Source organism: Asterias amurensis, chromosome 17, assembly GCF_032118995.1.
Source record: "Asterias amurensis chromosome 17, ASM3211899v1".
NCBI lineage: Eukaryota > Metazoa > Echinodermata > Asteroidea > Forcipulatida > Asteriidae > Asterias > Asterias amurensis.
Genome location: NC_092664.1, coordinates 7,183,250 through 7,204,948, shown reverse-complemented (window position 1 = coordinate 7,204,948; position 21,699 = coordinate 7,183,250). Strand labels below are relative to the sequence as shown.

The 21,699-nt window shown below is 39.1% G+C and overlaps 1 protein-coding gene across 1 annotated transcript in view; it reads left to right on the top strand.

Moving 5' to 3' along the window:
- The first annotated feature begins 3,147 nt into the window (after positions 1-3,147).
- LOC139949772 (WD repeat-containing protein 48-like) overlaps positions 3,148-21,699 on the top strand; it is a 29,487-nt gene continuing 10,935 nt past the window's right edge. Inside the window, exons 1-12 of the mRNA XM_071948307.1 lie at positions 3,148-3,209; positions 3,941-4,081; positions 5,108-5,183; positions 5,847-5,929; positions 6,921-7,050; positions 8,083-8,171; positions 9,367-9,468; positions 9,844-10,016; positions 10,365-10,482; positions 11,019-11,109; positions 12,128-12,225; positions 13,730-13,837. Coding sequence (XP_071804408.1) covers positions 3,162-3,209; positions 3,941-4,081; positions 5,108-5,183; positions 5,847-5,929; positions 6,921-7,050; positions 8,083-8,171; positions 9,367-9,468; positions 9,844-10,016; positions 10,365-10,482; positions 11,019-11,109; positions 12,128-12,225; positions 13,730-13,837 — 1,257 coding nt within the window. The 5' untranslated portion in view covers positions 3,148-3,161. The remainder of the gene's footprint in view (positions 3,210-3,940; positions 4,082-5,107; positions 5,184-5,846; positions 5,930-6,920; positions 7,051-8,082; positions 8,172-9,366; positions 9,469-9,843; positions 10,017-10,364; positions 10,483-11,018; positions 11,110-12,127; positions 12,226-13,729; positions 13,838-21,699) is intronic.

Sequence of the window (21,699 nt, the reverse complement as noted above, 5' to 3'; positions counted from 1 at the left end):
TTGCTCGCAATAGTACGGACCGTCTCAAACGTCGTGCTCTTGCAGCACGGCCCCTGCGATTGGCGGACGGCACAGGGGCGAACTGGTGAGATCATGGTGAGATGGTGCAACATTTTCAGTTCCAGAATTCAGCATTTTTACTCGTCCAGTTCCAGCTATAGACAGTATCTATTTGGTCTATATAATTTAAGGCGTCAACTTCAGTCCATGGCGTGACAAAATTTGGCAAAATTGTGAAAAATTCCCGTAAATTAAGACAGCGGAATACGAAGGAAGTCGCAGGGTAGTTACATCCGTTCTAACGTGTGCTAATTACACCAAATAAAAAAAAAAACAATTTGCCTTGTTGGACCGTTTACTCATGATTATATTTCTACGAGTGGCGTTTACTTGTTGAAAAATGTAAACAAAAAGTACATTTTAACAAATAAGAATACCTTTTTCTATAAAATAAAATAACTTGGTAAAACTTCATTGTGTTTGTCTTTCGTTTTCCAGTGTTTACACAGCAAAGCGCACTACTTTCACAGGTGCGCGGAATGAGTTTAGTGTTCTACGGTCGCAGAAATGTTGTCCGTGAAACTTTTAGCATGAGAAGCATATATCTTTTTATTGATGATTGGGGGGGGGGGGGGGGGTGTCTGGGCATCAGGGTGCACGGACTAGTGACGAAGGGGTGGGGGGGGGTAGGAGGGGTGGTAAAACAACGCGAATGTGCAACCGAATAGAGGGCGATTCGGGCGGTGCTAGGCGGGCCTGCCTAGGACAATTTTTGCTCAGCAATAACTTATGTCTTATTATAATGTAAAACATAAATGGTTATCAGTAAGCACATAATTAACAACGATATTAATAATCATTATTGATTAAACAACCATTATTCAAATTATTTACTTAAGCATTATTTTTTAAATAATCATAGTTTATAATTATAATAACCATTATTTATTAAATATCCTTTCTTGCATTTTTAATGGCAAAATTTGAAAAAAAAGTAAGGCTTAGCTCATGTAACCTTTTGTTCGACTCCTCCCCGGTGCCCGGACTTCCGACCCTTCTGCTCCAGCCAGTCCGTCGTGAACAGAGCTCTGCTGGGCCCCACGAGGGTTTCTTGCGGAAGTATTGAATCGTAAAGAATGCAATCATAACAAACTTACATGTTTTCATAAGCTTGTTGATACAGATTTCATTTATTTGTTTCCATTGACCTAGCGACCCGGCCTGCACACTGCTGGGCCGGCCTTCGTCGATACAAACCAAGAGTCTTTAGCGGGTTTTAAATTTGGGTGTTGAAGTTATGGTGCGCAAGTAATTTGCAAAAATCGGGCGGGAAGTAAACGTTTATGAATAGTTATTCGCTTTTTGCAAATGAAGTGACGTTTCACTAAAGATCTGCATAGGATGAACAACTATTTTAAAACGTTTGTTTCACGTCCGTCCAATGTTCTATACGTGCACACCATGATTTCAACGACGTACCCTAAATACCCTGTTGCCCCAATATCTGAAAATTGATGCATCTATTCCCGGGTGCCCTAGGCCTCAGGCACGGTCGGACCCATGGGCACGGCTGGGCCGCGCCCCTGGGCACGGTTAAGCCTCTGGTCACGACTGGTTGTGGGCCCAAGCCTGGCCAGATGGCATGGCTAGGGCACGGCTCGGCCGAGACCCTCTGGGCACGGCTAGGCTCGAGGGCATTGGTAGGCCCCCTTGGCCGGCTCCTGGGTACGGTTGGACCCCTGTAACGGTTGGACCCTGTCACGGTTGAACCCCTGGGTATGGCTCAAACCCCTGGCACGGATGGACCCCTTGACAGGACCCCTGGGCACGGCTGAACCCCTGGCATGGCTGGACCCCTGTCACGGCTGGACCTCTGTCACGGCTGGACCCTGGGCATGGCTGGACCCGGATCCCGTGTCACGGCTGGACCTGGACCCCATAGCTTGCTCGTCGATGGTAAGGCTATATTTGGGTGTTTGAAGTCATGGTGCGCAAGTAGTTTGCAAAGATCGGCGTGGAGTACACGTTAATGAATAGTAATTTGCTTTTTTCACTAAAGATCTGCATAAGATGAATCATTAATTCAAAACGTTTATTCCACGTCCGGTGTTCTATATGTGCACACCATAATTTCAACGACGTACCCTAAATATAGGCCCTTGCCCATAATCTGTAAACTTGTGCATCCATTCCCGGGTACTGTCTCGGGCCTCAGGCACGGCTCCGGGCACGGCTGGGCCGACTAGAGACGGCCATGCCAGCCTCGAAGGCATTGCTAGGACCCCTTGGCCGGCCCCTGGGCACGGCTGGGCCCCTGGGCACGGCTGGGCCCCTGGGCACGGCTGGGCCCCTGGGCACGGCTGGGCCCCTGGGCACGGCTGGGCCCCTGGGCACGGCTGGGCCCCTGGGCACGGCTGGGCCCCTGTAACGGTTGAACCCCTAGGTATGGTGGGACCCCTGGGTATGGCTGGCCCCTAGCATGGCTGGACCCCTGGGCTCGACTGGACTCCTGGGCATGGCTGGGCCGTGCTCCTCCGGGCATGGGTAGCCTCTGGGCATGACTTGACACCTGGGCACGGCCGGCCAGGCCCGAGGGCATTGCTAGCCCCCCCCCCCCCCTTGGCACGGCTGGACCCTTGGCCGGGCCACGGGGGGGGGGGGGGGCTGGGTCACGTGTCCCCCATCCCCCATTTTAAATCTGGACTTTTGGGATTAGTCAATAACTTTTTTGTTTATACGCTTTATACAAAAATAATGTGATAATAATTTTGATGTTTTACAACTTTTTAAATTTGTCATTTCCGCGGGCAGGCCTTCTTGTTTTAACACTGACGCTGGGGGTCCATCCTCCATAAAAATGCAAACGGAAGTGCCCTCAAGACAAAAGTTTTCCACCTTTTTATCTCTTGAGTATTGTACCCCCTAGTAAAATTGTACCCACTGGCGTTCGCCTCTTGAAGTGTCCACTTGTTGACCTCGTGCTTCCGTTTTGTTTGTAAACAAGCAACATGTGATACAGCAATGGGATACGTCCAGGTACCGTACACATTGAAATGGCAAACTGTACACAGCTACTCCAAAAGTCCACGCCTTTGCGTGTATAAACATAATGCGCCAGACCTTTTTAGCCTTCCGATATGACGTCACTCAATAACATCATCATGGCGGTTCACCATCGGCAACAGAGCAGTGCTCGGAGAAAAGTTCAGGTTTGTTGTTGATAAATCAGTGGCACAATACTGAAATTCACTTGGGATATTCTATGAGCTATGAGAAACTAAATTGTCAATAGCCCAGAGCTCGATCTTGAAGCTGGCAGGCTGATCAGTAAAGATTAAAAGTCGTTGATTAGCGTTCAACGTTCTGTTAAATTTACCGTTGATCCTTAACACTAACCCGTGTATTTCCGACAGTCAAGCTTAAGTAGGAAAACAGAAGAGTTGGACTCACTAAGTTAATAGTATGGGATGGGTAGACGAGACATGTCAGCTTCGCTTACCCAATACGCAGCAGGGATAACTTTCCGTATGGCGCCACCACTTTTTCACTCATTTTCACACACAAAAATATCTCATCGAGGTAAATTAGAATTAGGCTAGATACTATTTATTTCATATCGATGACCTCAATCGGTCTTCGAGTTTGCGAGATAATGATGAAAGAAAAAAACACCCTCGTCACACAATGTTGTGTGAGTTTAGATGTTTGATTACGAGACCTCAAGTTCTAAATCTGAGGTCTCAAAATCATATTCGTGAAAAATTACTTCTTTCTTGAAAACTATGGCACTTCAGAGGGAGACGTTTCTCACAATGTTTTATACCATCAACCTCTCCCCATTACTCTCCTCACCAAGAAAGGTTTAATGCTAATAATTATTTTGAGTAGTTACAAGTAGTGTCCACTGCCTTTAATGAAACATCTTACTTAACTTTTACAGGTGTCCTTTGTGATTCGGGATGAGGTTGAAAGACAGCACAGGTCAGGGGTCAATGCCCTGCAGTTTGACCACGCAAACAACAAGCTTTACTCTGCTGGTCGAGATTCCATCATCAGAATATGGAATCTCAACAACCCAAAGGTAAAGATATATTGTAAATCATGGATGAGCTTTGTGCTTAGCAATTCTTTTTCTGAATATCATGAAAGAAGTTCATCAGGCTGGTAAAATATCAACTTATTAAATGTATTTTCTAAGAAACACAGCCAAACCACCATCAAGTGGCCGAAGCAGGCAACAGCGCCACCAACCGACTGGTGGTGCCTCGTTCTGAGGATGACTAGTGATACTAGTCGAAACGTAAACAAAATTAAGTGAGTATTTGGCTGTGTTTCTTAGAAAATACATTTAATGAAAAAAATTCTGATAGAATGATGAACAGGAAACATGTCACAAAAAAGTATTATACTAAGTGGTTGGTGGTAACATGTTTCTGCTAAATTTTTATTATTATTCTGCTAAGCAATCATTTGAAATGATTTGTACCATATCCCGTGCCTATCAGTAATTCTTTATTCAAACCCAGTGTGGCAACCATGTCCAATGCTCACCTGCTCTTTATACCCTTTCAACATTTATTTGGAATTGAAAAATAGACCCTCATTATCCATTATGAAATATGTTTGTTTTCTCCACTTTATTTCTTTGTTGTATCAGGATCCATCCATTGTTAAAGGCAGTGGACACTATTGGTAATTACTCAAAATAATTATCATCATAAAACCTTTCTTGATTACGAGTAATGGAGAGAGGTTGATAGTATAAAACATTGTGAGAAACAGCTCCCTCTGAAGTGACGTAGTTTTCGAGAAAGAAGTAATTTTCCACGAATTTGATTTCAACCTCAAGTTTAGAACTTGAGGTCTCGAAATCAAGCATCAGAAACACTAACCTTCGTGTGACAAGGGTGTTTTTTTCTTTCATTATTATCTCGCAACTTCTGCGACCGATTGAGCTCAAATTTTCACATTTTTTTTTTTTTTTATGCACATGTTGTGCTACACCAAGTGAGAAGACTGGTCTTTGACATTTACCAATAGTGTCCACTGCCTTTAAAAAAAAGTATTTTTGTTTTTTCCCACTTTATTTCTTTCTTCTTTGTACCAGGATCCCTACCAACAGTCTATGGAGCATCATACTGACTGGGTGAATGATGCAGTGCTTTGTTGTGACGGGAAAACATGTAAGTCAATTCCGGTTCATGGCTGAGTGGTTCAGTGCATTGCATTAAAGGCAGTGGACACTATTGGTAATTACTCAAAATAATTATTAGCATAAAACCTTTCTCGGTGACGAGTAATAGGGAGAGGTTGATGGTATATAACATTGTGAGAAACGGCACCCTCTAAAGAGCCATGGTTCCCAGAAAGAAGTAATTTTCCGCGAATTTGATTTCGAGACCTCAGATTTAGAACTTGAGGTCTCAAAATCAACCATCTAAACCCACACAACTTCGTGTGACAAGGGTGTTTTATTCTTTCATTATTATCTCGCAAGCTTGATGACCAATTGAGCTCAAATTTTCACAGGTTTGTTATTTTATGCATATGTTGAGATACACCAACTGTTAAGGCTAGTCTTTGCCAATTACCAAAAGTGTCCACTGCCTTTAAGGAATATATGGACTATTTGCCAAGGAATAATTTTCCAGGGTCTTCTTCCCACATCTAAAACTGAAACGTCCTTCCTTGTCTTCTCTTGATTGGGTTATTGGCTAATACACTGATTGAGTTCACTTTTCTGAGAGTCATTGGCTTCACAACCAAAATGAATAAATAAACAATTACTCCAATATGTGGATGATGGAGAACATTCGTAAATGTTTATATTTTACTTTTGTTTACAGTAATATCTGCCTCATCAGACACAACGGTCAAAGTTTGGAACGCACACAAAGGTTTTTGTATGTCAACACTAAGAACGCACAAGGTGAGTTTGTTTGTTGTTTGTTTGAATGATCTTCCCATCAAGAGAACGCGGCAAACTCTCACAAAGGGATATAAACACCAAGCTGGCATCAGCAAATCTCTCTCATACAAACATTTGTAACGTCTATGATTATGAATTCACAAATCAAGAAGTTAGCAGTCCCTACCTGATTGCATGGGCTTTCCTCCCCCTTCTAAAGCTATTGACCCCTTGCACGCGCGTCACACGTGGCGGCTGATGCCACGCTCACCATGTTGGTGGTCAATAGGCTTATGTGTAAGCGCCGCGTCACCTAAAAATGCGCACTTCACTGAATAACACACTTTGACATTGACCAACCAAAATGGCGCATCCAAGATTATTCTGATGATGACGTCAGGTGAAATGGGTCAATACATTATACAATTGTTGCACGCTGTGACGGGGTCAATGGTGTTTTGTACACCCGAGGGGGAAAATGGAACCCGAGGCGAAGCCGAGGATGCCATTTCCCCTCGAGGGTGTACAAAACCCATGGACCCCGTCACAGCGTGCAACAATTGTTATACATTTGTATAATTGTTATTCCAGTTCTCAAAGTTCTGTATATTGTTATTCCTCTTCTCGAAGTTCTGTTGTCATCTTCAAACATTATTACGAAGGACTATTCATTGTTTAATAAGCAGACGAACAAGAAACAATTCCCTCGAAACCGCGGTTGTTTCGTACACAGCGTTGGACATCGACCATTGCTGGGAACGATCAAGGTGATGTTCACAGGTGTACATCACTTTTCATGTTACCCGGCCCGTTGAGCCATGTAACATGCGTTTTTGTTGTGCGTCACATGATTGGTTCTTGACGAATCAAACGTCACAGTTTGTCACCGAGGTATAACAATAAAACATGAACACTGCGACTATTTTGTCCGCTTCACAACTCAGGTGGTACATTTAAATGGAGTGATTTATAGTGACATAAATGTTAATATTTCTGCTTGCATTGCTTACAGGATTATGTGAAAGCATTAGCGTATGCCAAAGACCGTGAGCATGTAGCATCTGCTGGTTTAGACAAACAGATATTCCTATGGGACGTGAGGACATTGACAGCATTAACAGCAACTAACAACACTGTCACAAGTAAGTAATTAGTGTTTCATTTGTGAAATGATTTCTGACTCATTTAGCCAGCTACGGGGACAGTGTTTTTACCAGTACAGCTCCTGAAAACCTCAGGGAAATACACAACATCTCCATTTTTCAGCAGCAACTGAAGACACGCCTGTTCAAATTTTGCTTTCCCTTCCACTTGAGAATTCCCTCTTTTCCATCTTAACCGGCGCCTTTGAATGGTTTAACATCAGATTCATTGTGCCTTTATAAATGCTGGGTAATTATTATAATTATTATTATTATGCCGTGCTCGATGTGGTCTAAGGAAGTTTAGAGAATGTGGGTTCGTTTTTTTTCCTTGAGCAAGGTTCTTTATTATAATTACTGACCTCCACCCTGGAGTTAGTTCATTCCGATTAGTCAAGACAGGATCAGTGGCCTTAGGCAATTTGACCCTTCAGGTAATTGAGCCCGAGGATGTGACAGGAATTTACAAAGAAGTCTTACAGTTTTTCCAACATTATTATGATGTTTAATAAAAAGAGCATTTGTGAATGTGAATAAAAGAGAATTGAAGAAAGAGTCTTTTTTAAAAACCTTGCAGGGTCGTTACCATGTGACGGCGAGGTCCTGGTTTTAAAGGACCGTTTCTGACCTTCTCTTTTATCAACTATTTCTCTTGAATAATCAAAAGTAATAATTTTCTTAAAACCTCACCAATCTTTGTATATTGAGATGTAGAGAATCCTATAGACCCTTCCCATGAAATATGCTAATTACATTCACGCATGCGTACAGACCCTGTTGGTTGGCAAACGCCATAGAGTTTTGCACTAAGCAGACGCGCAATTGCGTCTGCGTCGCGCACCCATTACCAGTGTGCAAAACAGCGTGATGTTCTCTCATTTTGCCAACCAAAACGTTAGTGCGCACGCGCTATGTGCAATTTAGATATTTCATGGGAAGGGTCTATTGTGGTTTGACTTATGTCTAAAGCCCTTTTATACTTGTATGAGTGAGTAGTGCACAAACATTCACAAATGTATCCATTGTTTACAGCCTCTTCACTAAATGGTCAGAAGGATTCTATTTATAGTCTTGCCATGAACCAATCAGGGTCAGTCGTTATCTCTGGATCCACAGAAAAGGTAAGTTTTGGGAATTTAAAGGCAGGGTACTTTTCAAAGACCTGCATCTTCACTTGGTATATCCCGACATATGCATTGGATAAAAACCTGTGAAAAAGTGGGCCTAATTGGTCTTCAAATTTGAAAACAAGAAAACAATTAAAGCCATTATACACTTTCGGTACTGAAAAGACGAAAAAAAGTTCACAGACTTACAAATAACTTACAGGGTTTACAGAAGGTAATGGTGAAAGACTTCTCTTGAAATATTATTCCATGAAATGCTTTACTTTTTGAGAAAACAATAAAACAATATCTCGATAGCGAGAATTACTGATTTATTTTAAACACATGTCATGACACGACGAAACGTGCAGAAACAAGAGTGGGTTTTCCCGTTATTTTCTCCCAACTCCGATGACCGACTGAGCCTAAATTTTCACAGGTTTGTTATTTTATATATAAGTTGTGATACACGAAGTGTGGGACTTACACAATACTGTTTACCGAAAGTGTAAAATGGCTTTTAAGGGAAAAAAAAAAACACTCTTGTAGCATAGAATTGGTATGGTGGCTTTTGGAAGTTCATGTCATGGCATGTTTAGGTGGAGGGGTTAAGAACACTGTACTGAAACTTGTCTTAGAATGGTTTTGTCTGCTCAAGCACATTGAGTACCTTATTGGTAGATACATGCGTTATATAAGATTATTATTATTATTATTTTGTCAAGGTTAAAGAAATAATATACTTGTGTTCAGTGCTGTAAACAGTAAGCTTGGGCGATATCACGATATTGTCGAATATCGCGATACTAATTTGGAATCGATTTCGATATCGGATCGATTTGGTTTTAATCGAAATATCGATATATCGCGATTTTGTATATTTCGATTAAATATCGCAATATCGGGATGTATTTCCTAGCTGAGACACCTTGCACCCCATAGGTTTAGAGTAAAACCAGAAGAATAGGTCACTAGAACACCTCTCTTATGCTGTGACTGTCTCTTCTACAACTTTCACTGGAAGTTTGAAGACTGATGATGTCAAATTTAATAAGTCGCGATTATATCAAATATCGCGATATATTGTTGGCGATATATTGTGAATAAAATAAACCGATATCGCCCAAGCTTAGTAAACAGTGTTATTATCTAAAGACTTTTTAATTCCTTTTTAATCATCTCATATATTTCTTTCCCCAACTGCGTATAGGTCCTGCGAGTTTGGGATCCAAGAACATGTGCCAAAGTGATGAAATTGAAGGGCCACACAGACAACGTCAAATCCCTGCTAGTTAACAAAGACGCGACCCAGGTATGTAGCATCACTTCTTCAGATTTAGAACTCGGCCCTGAGATTTGTCCAGATTTCTCATAGTTTCAGAACGATGAGACGCATTCTACTGGTGATTTTTTACAGAACCAGATTTTGTTGTGCGAGTGCAAAACATAAATGTATCTTGCACAGAAATGCTCTGTTTAAAGCACACCTTTACATGCATACTTAATTTGTGTATATGCAAGCTCTTTTAAGCGCGAGACAAGATTATGACAATATTTCAAACACGCCTGTAACAAGAGTGCTATTTTAGGAGTATCAACAGTTTGGGCACTGACACAACAATTTCTTCCAAGAAGAGACTTTATAAAAAAAATTGTAAAAATATTTTGTTTTTATGTAATTTCAAAGTGTCTGTCTGGTAGTTCCGATGGGACGATACGGCTGTGGTCGCTTGGCCAACAGCGTTGTACTGCGACATTTAGAATGCACGAAGATGGGGTCTGGGCACTACGAGCAAATGCATCGTTTACGCACTTCTACTCTGGAGGAAGAGATTGCAGGCTTTTTGAAACTGATTTAAGGTCAGTAATGGTACAGAATTTGTGTTTAATAGATATTTAATTTGCATCAAGATTATTTGATGTCATCAATACACCGATGTGGTAGCACAGTTTACTCGGTACTTTCCAGAGTCCTGTGAAAACAAATCATATGGATGTTACTTCTGAAGGATTCAAACCCACGATCATTGCCATTCTAGAGTGCGATGTTTTACCACCATGTGCTAACACTCATCGGTGTATGGGTAAAAACCAAAATTAATAACAACAATCTTGATGTACCTGATGAAGCAGTCAATGGAAAGACAACATACAATATCTTCCATGTATTCATTTTGACAAGGGCGTGCCATTTCTTTGTTTTTGTAGGTATCCAGAAGGCAGTGTACTCATCTGTGAGGAACATGCCCCTATTCTGAGAATAGAAATCACACCAGATCAGAAATCTCTCTGGGTAGCAACGACACGCTCAGACATCAACAAATGGGTAAATTCCACCATTAATGTTTATGCCTGCCCTTGTCCAATACTCAGTAAAAAAGTTGTGTTGTATCCAATTATTGCATTCATACACATTGAAGAGAATTCATTCACATTTGAATGCTTGCATATTAATCTTGGGGATCGTAAGACATTGTTTGGAAAATGACCCATGTGCTAACTGGGCCCAATTTTATGGCTCTGCTTACTTTAGCACAGAATCGGCGTTTGCGGAAGCGTATTTGACGGGTTAGCGGCGAATTTTGGCTTCTGCGCGTGCGTACTACACGTTACTAGGCATTCTACGCTTACAAGGCTAGCGCAGAAATTTGGCACTTGCACGTAAGCGGGGAATCGCGATCATAAGCGCAGAATTCGGCGGTAAGCAGAGCTATATGAAATTGGGCCCTGGTCCCTTAGCATGCACTGTAGTTAGTTGGCCTCCACTCTGCCTGTAAAAGTTACCTCGTGTGACAATTTCCTTTCGTTTACAAAATCCAATCTATGACCCTACCTTTAATTATTTGCTTATTTTACAATCAGTCATTAACAGGTGGGAATCACAGGAACTCAGGGGAATACGATAACGCACCATGTGAACCATTCATCAAAACACCAGAATACACAGTCAAAGGTAAGAATGGGACTTGGTCATCAATACCTAGAGAATCTATCTTGATTCTGGAATCAATGACCCAGAACTGGGTTCTTTAACTTGCATCGCAAAAATTACGGTACCAACAACTTTACAGAATACAAAACAACTTTGGTCAACTGTCTTTCTTAAAGGCAGTGGACACTATTGGTAATTACTCAAAATAATTATTGGCATTAAACCTTACTTGGTGACAAGTAATGGGGAGAGGTTGATGGTATAAAACATTGTGAGAAGCGGCTCCCTCTGAAGTGCCATAGTTTTAGAGAAAGACGTAATATTCCACGAATTTGATTTTGAGACCTCAGATTTAGAACTTGAGGTCTCGAAATCAACCATCTAAACGCACACAACTTCGTGTGACAAGGGTGTTTTTTCCTTTCATTATTATCTCGCAACTTCGACAACCGATTGAGCTCAATCTTTCACAGGTTTGTTATTTTGTGCATATGTTGAGACACACCAACTGTGAAGGCTAGTCTTTGACAATTCCCAATAGTGTCCACTGCCTTTAATAACACTAGCATCAACACCAGGACTCAAACACACACTCTGCTAATCAGATCATCAGAACTGCAGTCCAGTATGCAGGCATTTGAAATGTATGTGTTACTGCTGATTTCCAAGGTTTTTATTTCCTGTTCTGCATTACTTTTTATTTCTACGCTTTTTTCACGCTGTGTTGTGACTCAGCTTTTTATTTCCGAACATAAACACAGAGATACAAAACAGGCATCAGGCTTCACATTATTAAGATCGCACTAAACAGTGGAAAGCCAGGGGTCGATTTCACAAAGAGATAGGACTAGTCCTAACTTAGGACTAGTCTTGTCCTTACTCCAGATAAGACTAGTCTAACTAGTCATAACTCTTTGTGAAATCTACCCTGGGCATGTTCGAACATGTGGCCATAAACTAGTCCGTAAAAGTGGCTGTGACTTATAATCAAGTTGATTGAGAAGAGATAATATTATTTTCTTATTTGTATTTGCTGTAGGTGGACCAAGTGTAGTCCAATATCACATCTTGAATGACAAGCGACACATCATAACTAAAGATACAGAGAGTAATGTGGCCCTATATGATGTACTCACAGTAAGTATTTCTTACAAACAACATCATTTAAATATGTTATAGTTTAAAGCCATTGTACACTTTCGGAACAGAAAAAAAAATAACTTACAGGGTTTACAGAAGGTAATGGTGAAAGACTTCTCTTGAAATATTATTCCATGAATTGCTTTACTTTTTGAGAAAACATAAAAACAATATCAGTTCTCGATATCGAGAATTACAGATTTATTTTAAACACATGTCATGACACGGCGAAACGTGCAGAAACAAGGGTGGGTTTTCCTGTTATTTTCTCCCGACTCCGATGACCAAATGAACCTAAATTTTCACAGGTTTGTTATTTTATATTTAAGTTCTGATACACGAAGTGTGACCCTTGGACAATACTGTTTACCGAAAGTGTCCAATGGCTTTAATAACAATAATAATATTGTTACAAGGATTTATATAGCGCTCTTACTAACCGGAGAAAGTCACACAGCGCTTACACAAATTAAAAAACAAGCAAAGGATTATACATAATATATATGTGCCCTGGGATCTCAATTTTGTTTAACCCTTTCCCTGCCAAGAACAACAAAATGTGCCAAATGGCGAAAGTTGTTGGATTTTGTTGCATTTACCAGTCAACTCAAAATCGTTAAATCACACCCTCTGTTGCACTGTGCTGCATTAAGCAGGGCTTTTACATAGCCTTGATATGTCAGCGTGAAATTGGTGTTCCCAGTAGGGTTGATACCCAGTACCAATGCTGGCGTACACCAGTTCAATTCTTTGCAGCATTTAGCAGCATTAAACATGTACATGGCAATGTTCGATCCCAGTCCCCACTGGTCCCCAGCAAACTTCAAATACTGCTTACAAAACTGTTGTAAACCAGTTCACATTGCAACAGAATCATCCATTGCATTCAGCAGGGTTTTCATTTCAACTGTGTTGTATTTTGATGCATGGCAGCGTGGCTAGACAACACTTGACACTATAGTGGTACTAAAGGATTAATAGAGAGGTTTCGCAGAGTCGTGGAGACAAATATGCATACAGATATCGGACTGTACGTGTTCGCGTCAAGTGAGCTGTGTAGTTTTGTTTCGCAAAATTCTAACGAACACCCTCAACTTGAGGCTCGAGAGGGCGCTATTAACCAAATGTACAGTACATAAAAACTCCACAGGCTAAACTAACATCCGTCCCCTAACTTTTTAGTCCATTTCTCTTTTTCTGAAGCATGGTGGTTAACAAATGTCCAACTACATCCATGTATGATACCTCTAATAGACATGGTGAAAACCTGGTGCATTAAAAATGACAATCCGCTACAAAAACATGAACAAAATATACTCGTTGTTTACTTACTTGTATGGCGACAGATTCCCGTTTTGAGCAACTATTCTAACTTGTGTACAACGATTATACGTCACATGGACCTCAAAAAGTGATGGCGTACTATGACGTATCCGTTCACTTAAGAGTATCGGTGACTCTGCAAAACCTCTCTAATGAGTAATTTGACTTTCTCATTCAGGCAAAGAAAGTGGAAGATTTGGGACCTGTTGACATGGAGGTCGTTATTAAGAACAAACACCAGATGGTTCACGTCCCTCACTGGTTCTCAGTTGACCTTAAAATAGGAGTAAGTATGAGAAGGGTAGATGTTAGTTTCCAAACGCCAGGAGTCGATCGTTACACGTGAAAAGGATCCGAAATAACCACACTGTTAAGAACGCTTTTAGACTTGACCAAGTCCGTGCAGCATTTCTCGTGTTGCGAGTGGATGGGACCCACTGCAGGGGTACATACGTATCACTCTCCACGTTGCAAAACTTCTCAACACAAACGTACGTTATCAATTATGTTAAGGCCAATCAAAGACTGGTCCATTCCCTTTCAGTACACAAGAGATTCATCTAGTTCTGCTGATTTTAATAATTAAGACCGAGAGTCCCCCTAAATTGCTTCATATACTGTGGCAAGTCACTTTGCCGTGCGTACAGTTTAAGAATTCATTTTATCATAGTTTGATAAAGCTCCATTGTATTTATTTGAGATTTTTAAAAATTAAAGACCACGCGAGTCCCTTTGCAGCATAGGCTACTGTGCGTGTGTAAACAACGTTCACCGCTGTGCGCACAGTTTAAGATTTCATCAACGCCACGGGTCGATTTGTAATACGGTTTATCAATACGTTATCATTCAAATTAGACCAATCAAAGACTGTCATTACCTAAACAAAGCATTCATGTAGCCTTACTGATTTTATTATTATTTTATAAAGCTCCGTTATATTTATTTCAGATTTCTGAAAATTACACACCACGAGTCCCTTTGCAGCATACTGTGCGCGTGTATTACACTGCTGTGCGTACAGTTTAAGATTTCATCAACGCCACGGGTCGATTTGTAAAACAGTTTATCAACACGTTATTCAAACGAAGCCAGTCCAAGACTATCACTACCTAAACAAAGCATTCATGTAGCATTACTGATTTTGTCATAGTTTTATAAAGCTCCATTATATTTGTTTCAGGTTTTTGAAAATTACACACCACGAGTCCCTTTGCAGCATACTGTGCGCGTGTACTGCACTGCTGTGCGCACAGTTTAAGATGTCATCAACGCCACGGGTCGATATGTAAATCGGTTTATCAATACGTTATCATTCAAATTAGACCAATCAAAGACTGTCATTACCTAAACAAAGCATTCATGTAGCCTTACTGATTTTATTATTATTTTATAAAGCTCCGTTATATTTATTTCAGATTTCTGAAAATTACACACCACGAGTCCCTTTGCAGCATACTGTGCGCGTGTATTACACTGCTGTGCGCACAGTTTAAGATGTCATCAACGCCACGGGTCGATATGTAAATCGGTTTATCAATACGTTATCATTCAAATTAGACCAATCAAAGACTGTCATTACCTAAACAAAGCATTCATGTAGCATTACTGATTTTATCATAATTTTAAAATTCTCCATTATATTTGTTTCAGATTTATGAAAATTACATTCCACGAGTCCATTTGCAGCATACTGTGCGTGTGTACTACACTGCTGTGCGTACAGTTTACAATTTCATCAACGCCACGGGTCGATTTGTAAAACGGTTTATCTATATGGTATCATTCAAATTAAACCAATCAAAGACTGTCATTCCCTAAACAAAGGATTTATGTAGCATTACTGATTTTATCATAATTTTATAAAGCTCCGTTATATTTATTTCAGATTTTTGAAAATTACACACCACGAGTCCCTTTGCAGCATACTTTGTATGTGTACTACACTGCTGTGCGCACAGTTTAAGATTTCATCAACGCCACGGGTCGATTTGTAAAACAGTTTATCAACACGTTATCATTCAAACGAAGCCAATCAAAGACAGTCAGTACCTAAACAAATCATTCATGTAGCACTGCTGATTTTATCACAATTTAATAAAGCTCCATTATATTTATTTCAGATTTTTAAAAATTAAAGACCACGCGAGTCCCTTTGCAGCCTAGTTTATCTGTGTACATCGCTGCTGTGCGTACAGTTTACAATTTCATCAACGCCACGGGTCGATTTGTAAAACAGTTTATCAATACGTTATCATTCAAATTAGACCAATCAAAGACTGTCATTACCTAAACAAAGCATTCATGTAGCCTTACTGATTTTATTATTATTTTATAAAGCTCCGTTATATTTATTTCAGATTTCTGAAAATTACACACCACGAGTCCCTTTGCAGCATACTGTGCGCGTGTATTACACCGCTGTGCGTACAGTTTAAGATTTCATCAACGCCACGGGTCGATATGTAAATCGGTTTATCAATACGGTATAATTCAAATTAGACCAATCAAAGACTGTCATTACCTAAACAAAGCATTCATGTAGCATTACTGATTTTATCATAATTTTAAAATTTTCCATTATATTTGTTTCAGATTTATGAAAATTACATTCCACGAGTCCATTTGCAGCATACTGTGCGTGTGTACTACACTGCTGTGCGTACAGTTTACAATTTCATCAACGCCACGGGTCGATTTGTAAAACTGTGTATCTATATGGTATCATTCAAATTAAACCAATCAAAGACTGCCATTCCCTAAACAAAGGATTCATGTAGCATTCCTGATTTTATCATATTTTTATTAAGTTCCATTATATTTATTTAAGATTTTTGAAAATTACACACCACGCGTCCCTTTGCAACATACTTTATGGTGTACATCACTGCTGTGCGTACAATCAACGATTTCATCAGCGCCACGGGTCGATTTGTAAAACGGTTTATCAATACGTTATCATTCAAATTAGACCAATCAAAGACTGCCAGTACCTAAACAAAGCATTCATGTAGCATTACTGATTTTATCATAATTTTATAAAGTTCCGTTCTATTTATTTCAGATTTTTGAAAAGTACACACCATGAGTCCCTTTGCAGCATACTTTATGGTGTACATCACTGCTGTGTGTACAGTCAACGATTTCATCAACGCCACGGGTCGATTTGTAAAACGGTTTATCAACACGTTATAATTCAAATTAGACCATTCATAGACTGTCATTACCTAAACAAAGCATTCATGTAGCATTACTGATTTTATCATAATTTAATAAAGTTCCGTTCTGTTTATTTCAGATTTTTGAAAAGTACACACCACGAGTCCCTTTACAGCCTAGTTTGCCTGTTTACACCGCTGCTGTGCGCACAGTTAACAATTTCATCAACGCCACGGGTCGATTTGTAAAACGGTTTATCAATACGTTATCGATCAAACGAAGCCAATCCAAGACTGTCATTACCTAAACAAAGCATTCATGTAGCATTACTGATTTTATCATAATTTTATAAAGATCCATTATATTTATTTCAGATTTTTTAAAATTACAGACCACGAGTCCCTTTGCAGCATACTGTGCGTGTGTACAACACTGCTGTGTGTACAGTTTACAGTTTACGACGCCACGGGTCGATTTGTAAAACTTTTTATCAAAAGGACCCGCCCTTTGATGGTCCTTCGATTATGTCGTCCTACAACTTACACGAATGCAGAAAAAGATTGCTGGTGATGGACCGGGAGCAATGGTTTTCATGTATTCAATTTCAAGTAATGAAACAAACAACTTCACTTATATCTAAACTGAAGACACGCTTGGTTTAAAAGTTGTTTCCTTTATAATGTAAAGGCAAACTCTCTTCACACCTTAGCAGTTGAACATCTGCCAAGATTTCTGTCACACAATACAAAATCAGGTCTTGGTCAGTTTCCAATACATGCCCCCCCCCCCCCATGAATAAATATGGGTTTTCTCGGTCAAATTTGGCAAATGAGCAGTGGAATTAACTTTCATGCGCTGGAATTAAAGCTGTTTTGCCTCTCCAGTTGTGACTGCGTTTCAAATTTAGAATTCGGCCCTTCAATTTCGTATTGAGTCGAGTTATTAAAATTCCTTTAGCACATCAATTTAGCGTATAGTCATTCTTTTTCGAGACACACAAGCTTGAAGAGGCGTCTGCGAATTTCAATGCTGCTTTGTTGAATTGTTAAATTGAATGACGCTGTCCCCGCAGCATTACAGTTTTTGACTAATCATAAAAACGAAATTACCCTTTTCAGTAGCTTTCGATTTCGCGCGAATTAGAACAGGTTGTTGATGGTTAAATTGGCTGCAAATTTGCCGAAATTGACCAAGAAAATCTATAAATAAATAAATAAATGAATAAATAAATAAAATAAACAAATAAAATATATAATGAGTAAGGTATAAATGACCTTAGCTTTCGATCCAAACAGGACCTTCTTCGGAGGCATAAAGTACAAAAATAATTAATAAATAAATTTAAAATAGAAAAAAAGAGAAAAAAAAATTAACACCGTTTGGGCAGGGGTGTGATAGGTTGTTGACATCGAAAAATAAACTATGGGCAAAGCGTGAAGCTTGCGAGCGCGGAAGCATCCGAATGTGAGGCATTCTTACATTCATTTTCTTTGGTTTTGAAAGCCCACAATCTGGGGTGTTTCATGTGGTTTTTATCTAAGTTAATTTTCTCATGAATTTTATCTTAGTTATAAAATCTATTAACTGGAATAAAAGAGAAAAAAGAGGATTAATCACACCCTGGTAATGGAAATATAATAAAGACAATCAGATTTAAAAGAAAGTACGGAACAGTTGCCTACAATTTTTTTCAGTCAATTTTAGGCCAAAAATAAATCGTCTGCTTATTTGACAAAATTGAGTGTCTTCACTAGTGACACTCATACTATCGCTCTAGATATATTATTTTTTACAGAGAAATCAGCAACTACCTGATTTTTTCCCCACATGTACTTATGGTAGTCCCGAATAACATGTGAAAGTCGTCAATGGTAACACTTGCAAAGTACGAGTTGTTTTAATTATAGAAAATAATTATTGAAAAATAGCGCCCTCTATTGGTCGAAACTGGAGAACTGTGCACAAACTGTACAAATGGAACAAATCACCATGCACAAAAGAATTGGGAAATTATTTAACTGTTTCGTCCAATTGAGTGCCTTGCAGTCCTTGATAGCCGGTCTGTGCTGGCTTACTCACTTATATCATAGATGAAGGACAGCCTTCCTCTATGCTTTATCAAACCAAAGTGTTTCTGTGTCGTATGTGAAAACATTACTTCATTCCCCCCTTAATTTTAATTCAATTGTTTTAATACTATCACCAACAAAACTTTCTGAACCTAATTTTGGTCATTTACTAAGTTTACGGAGCTAAGACAGGCCATTTAAATTTTAACTAAATGAAGAACTTGATACAAAAAGAGGATATTGTATGGAAAAGCCCCACATTTTTATTTCTCACCGATTTTTGTTTGTTCCTTCCTTCTCTAGATGCCACTTTCTTATGATACAATATTCAAAAATCAGAAATAAACAGAATGGAGCATTATACAAATGGGATAAAATCAGTAATGCTACATAAATCCTTTGTTATCGTATTGATAAACCGTTTTACAAATCGACCCGTGGCGTTGATGAAATCTTAAACTGTGCGATAGCGGTGTTGTACACACGCACAGTGTGCTGCAAAGGGACTCGTGGTCTTTAATTTAAAAAAGAACTGAAATAAATATAATGGAGCTTTATAAAATTATGATAAAATCAGTAATGCTACATGAATGCTTTGTTTAGGTAATGACCGTCTTTGATTGGTCTAATTTGAATGATAACGTGTTGATAAATTGTTTTACAAATCGACCCGTGGCGTTGATGAAATTGTAAAATGTACGCACAGCAGTGCAGTACACACGCAAAGTATGCTGCAAATGAACTCGTGGTGTGTAATTTTCAAAAATCTAAAATAAATAGAACGGAACTTAATAAAAATATGATAAAATCAGTAATGCTACATGAATGCTTTGTTAAGGTAATTACAGTCTTTGATTGGACTAGTTTGAATGATAACGTGTTGATAAACTGTTTTACAAATCGACCCGTGGCGTTGATGATATCTTAAACTGTACGCACAGCAGTGTTGTACACACGCACAGTATGCTGCAAAGGGACTCGTGGTGTGTAATTTTCAAAAATCTGAAATAAATATAACGGAGCTTTAAAAATTTATGATAAAATCAGTAATGCTACATGAATGCTTATTATAGGGAATGACAGTCTTTGATTGGCTTCATTTGAATGATACCGCATTGATAAACTGTTTTACAAATCGACCCGTGGCGTTGATGAAATCTTAAACTGTGCGCACAGCAGTGTAGTACACATACAAAGTATGCTGCAAAGGGACTCGTGGTGTGTAATTTTCAAAAATCTGAAATAAATATAACGGAGCTTTAAAAATTTATGATAAAATCAGTAATGCTACATGAATGCTTATTATAGGGAATGACAGTCTTTGATTGGCTTCATTTGAATGATACCGCATTGATAAACTGTTTTACAAATCGACCCGTGGCGTTGATGAAATCTTAAACTGTGCGCACAGCAGTGTAGTACACATACAAAGTATGCTGCAAAGGGACTCGTGGTGTGTAATTTTCAAAAATCTGAAACAAATATAATGGAGCTTTAAAAAATTATGATAAAATCAGTAATGCTACATGAATGCTTTGTTTAGGTAATGACAGTCTTTGATTGGTCTAATTTGAATGATAACGTATTGATAAACCGATTTACATATCGACCCGTGGCGTTGATGACATCTTAAACTGTGCGCACAGCAGTGCAGTACACACGCAAAGTATGCTGCAAATGAACTCGTGGTGTGTAATTTTCAAAACTCTAAAATAATAGAACGGAACTTAATAAAAATTTATGATAAAATCAGTAATGCTACATGAATGCTTTGTTTAGGTAATGACAGTCTTTGATTGGTCTAATTTGAATGATACCGTATTGATAAACCGTTTTACAAATCGACCCGTGGCGTTGATGAAATCTTAAACTGTACGCACAGCAGTGTTGTACACACGCACAGTATGCTGCAAAGGGACTCATGGTGTGTAATTTTCAAAAATCTGAAATAAATATAATGGAGCATTATAAAAATATGATAAAATCAGGAATGCTACATGAGTGCTTTGTATAGGAAATGGCAGTCTTTGATTGGCTCCGTTTGAATGATAACGTGTTGATAAACTGTTTTACAAATCGACCCGTGGCGTTGATGAAATTGTAAACTGTACGCACAGCAGTGTTGTACACACGCACAGTATACTGCAAAGGGACTCGTGGTGTGTAATTTTCAAAAATCTGAAATAAATATAACGGAGCATTATAAAAATATGATAAAATCAGTAATGCTACATGAATGTTTTGTTTAGGTAATGACAGTCTTTGATTGGTCTAATTTGAATGATGCCGTATTGATAAACCGTTTTACAAATCGACCCGTGGCGTTGATGAAATCTTAAACTGTGCGCACAGCGGTGTTGAATACACACGCAAAGTAGCCTAAGCTGCAAAGGGACTCGCGTGGTCTTTAATTTTCAAAAATCTGAAATAAATATAATGGAGCTTTATTAAATTGTGATAAAATCAGCAGTGCTACATGAATGCTTTGTTTAGGTACTGACTGTCTTTGATTGGCTTCGTTTGAATGATAACGTGTTGATAAACTGTTTTACAAATCGACCCGTGGCGTTGATGATATCTTAAACTGTACACACAGCAGTGTTGTACACACGCACAGTATGCTGCAAAGAGACTCGTGGTGTGTAATTTTCAAAAATCTGAAATAAATATAACGGAGCTTTATAAATTTATGATAAAATCAGTAATGCTACATAAATGCTTTTTATAGGGAATGACAGTCTTTGATTGGCTTCATTTGAATGATACCGCATTGATAAACCGTATCGACCCGTGGCGTTGATGAAATCTTAAACTGTGCGCACAGCAGTGTAGTACACATACAAAGTATGCTGCAAAGGGACTCGTGGTGTGTAATTTTCAAAAATCTGAAACAAATATATTGGAGCTTTATAAATTTATGATA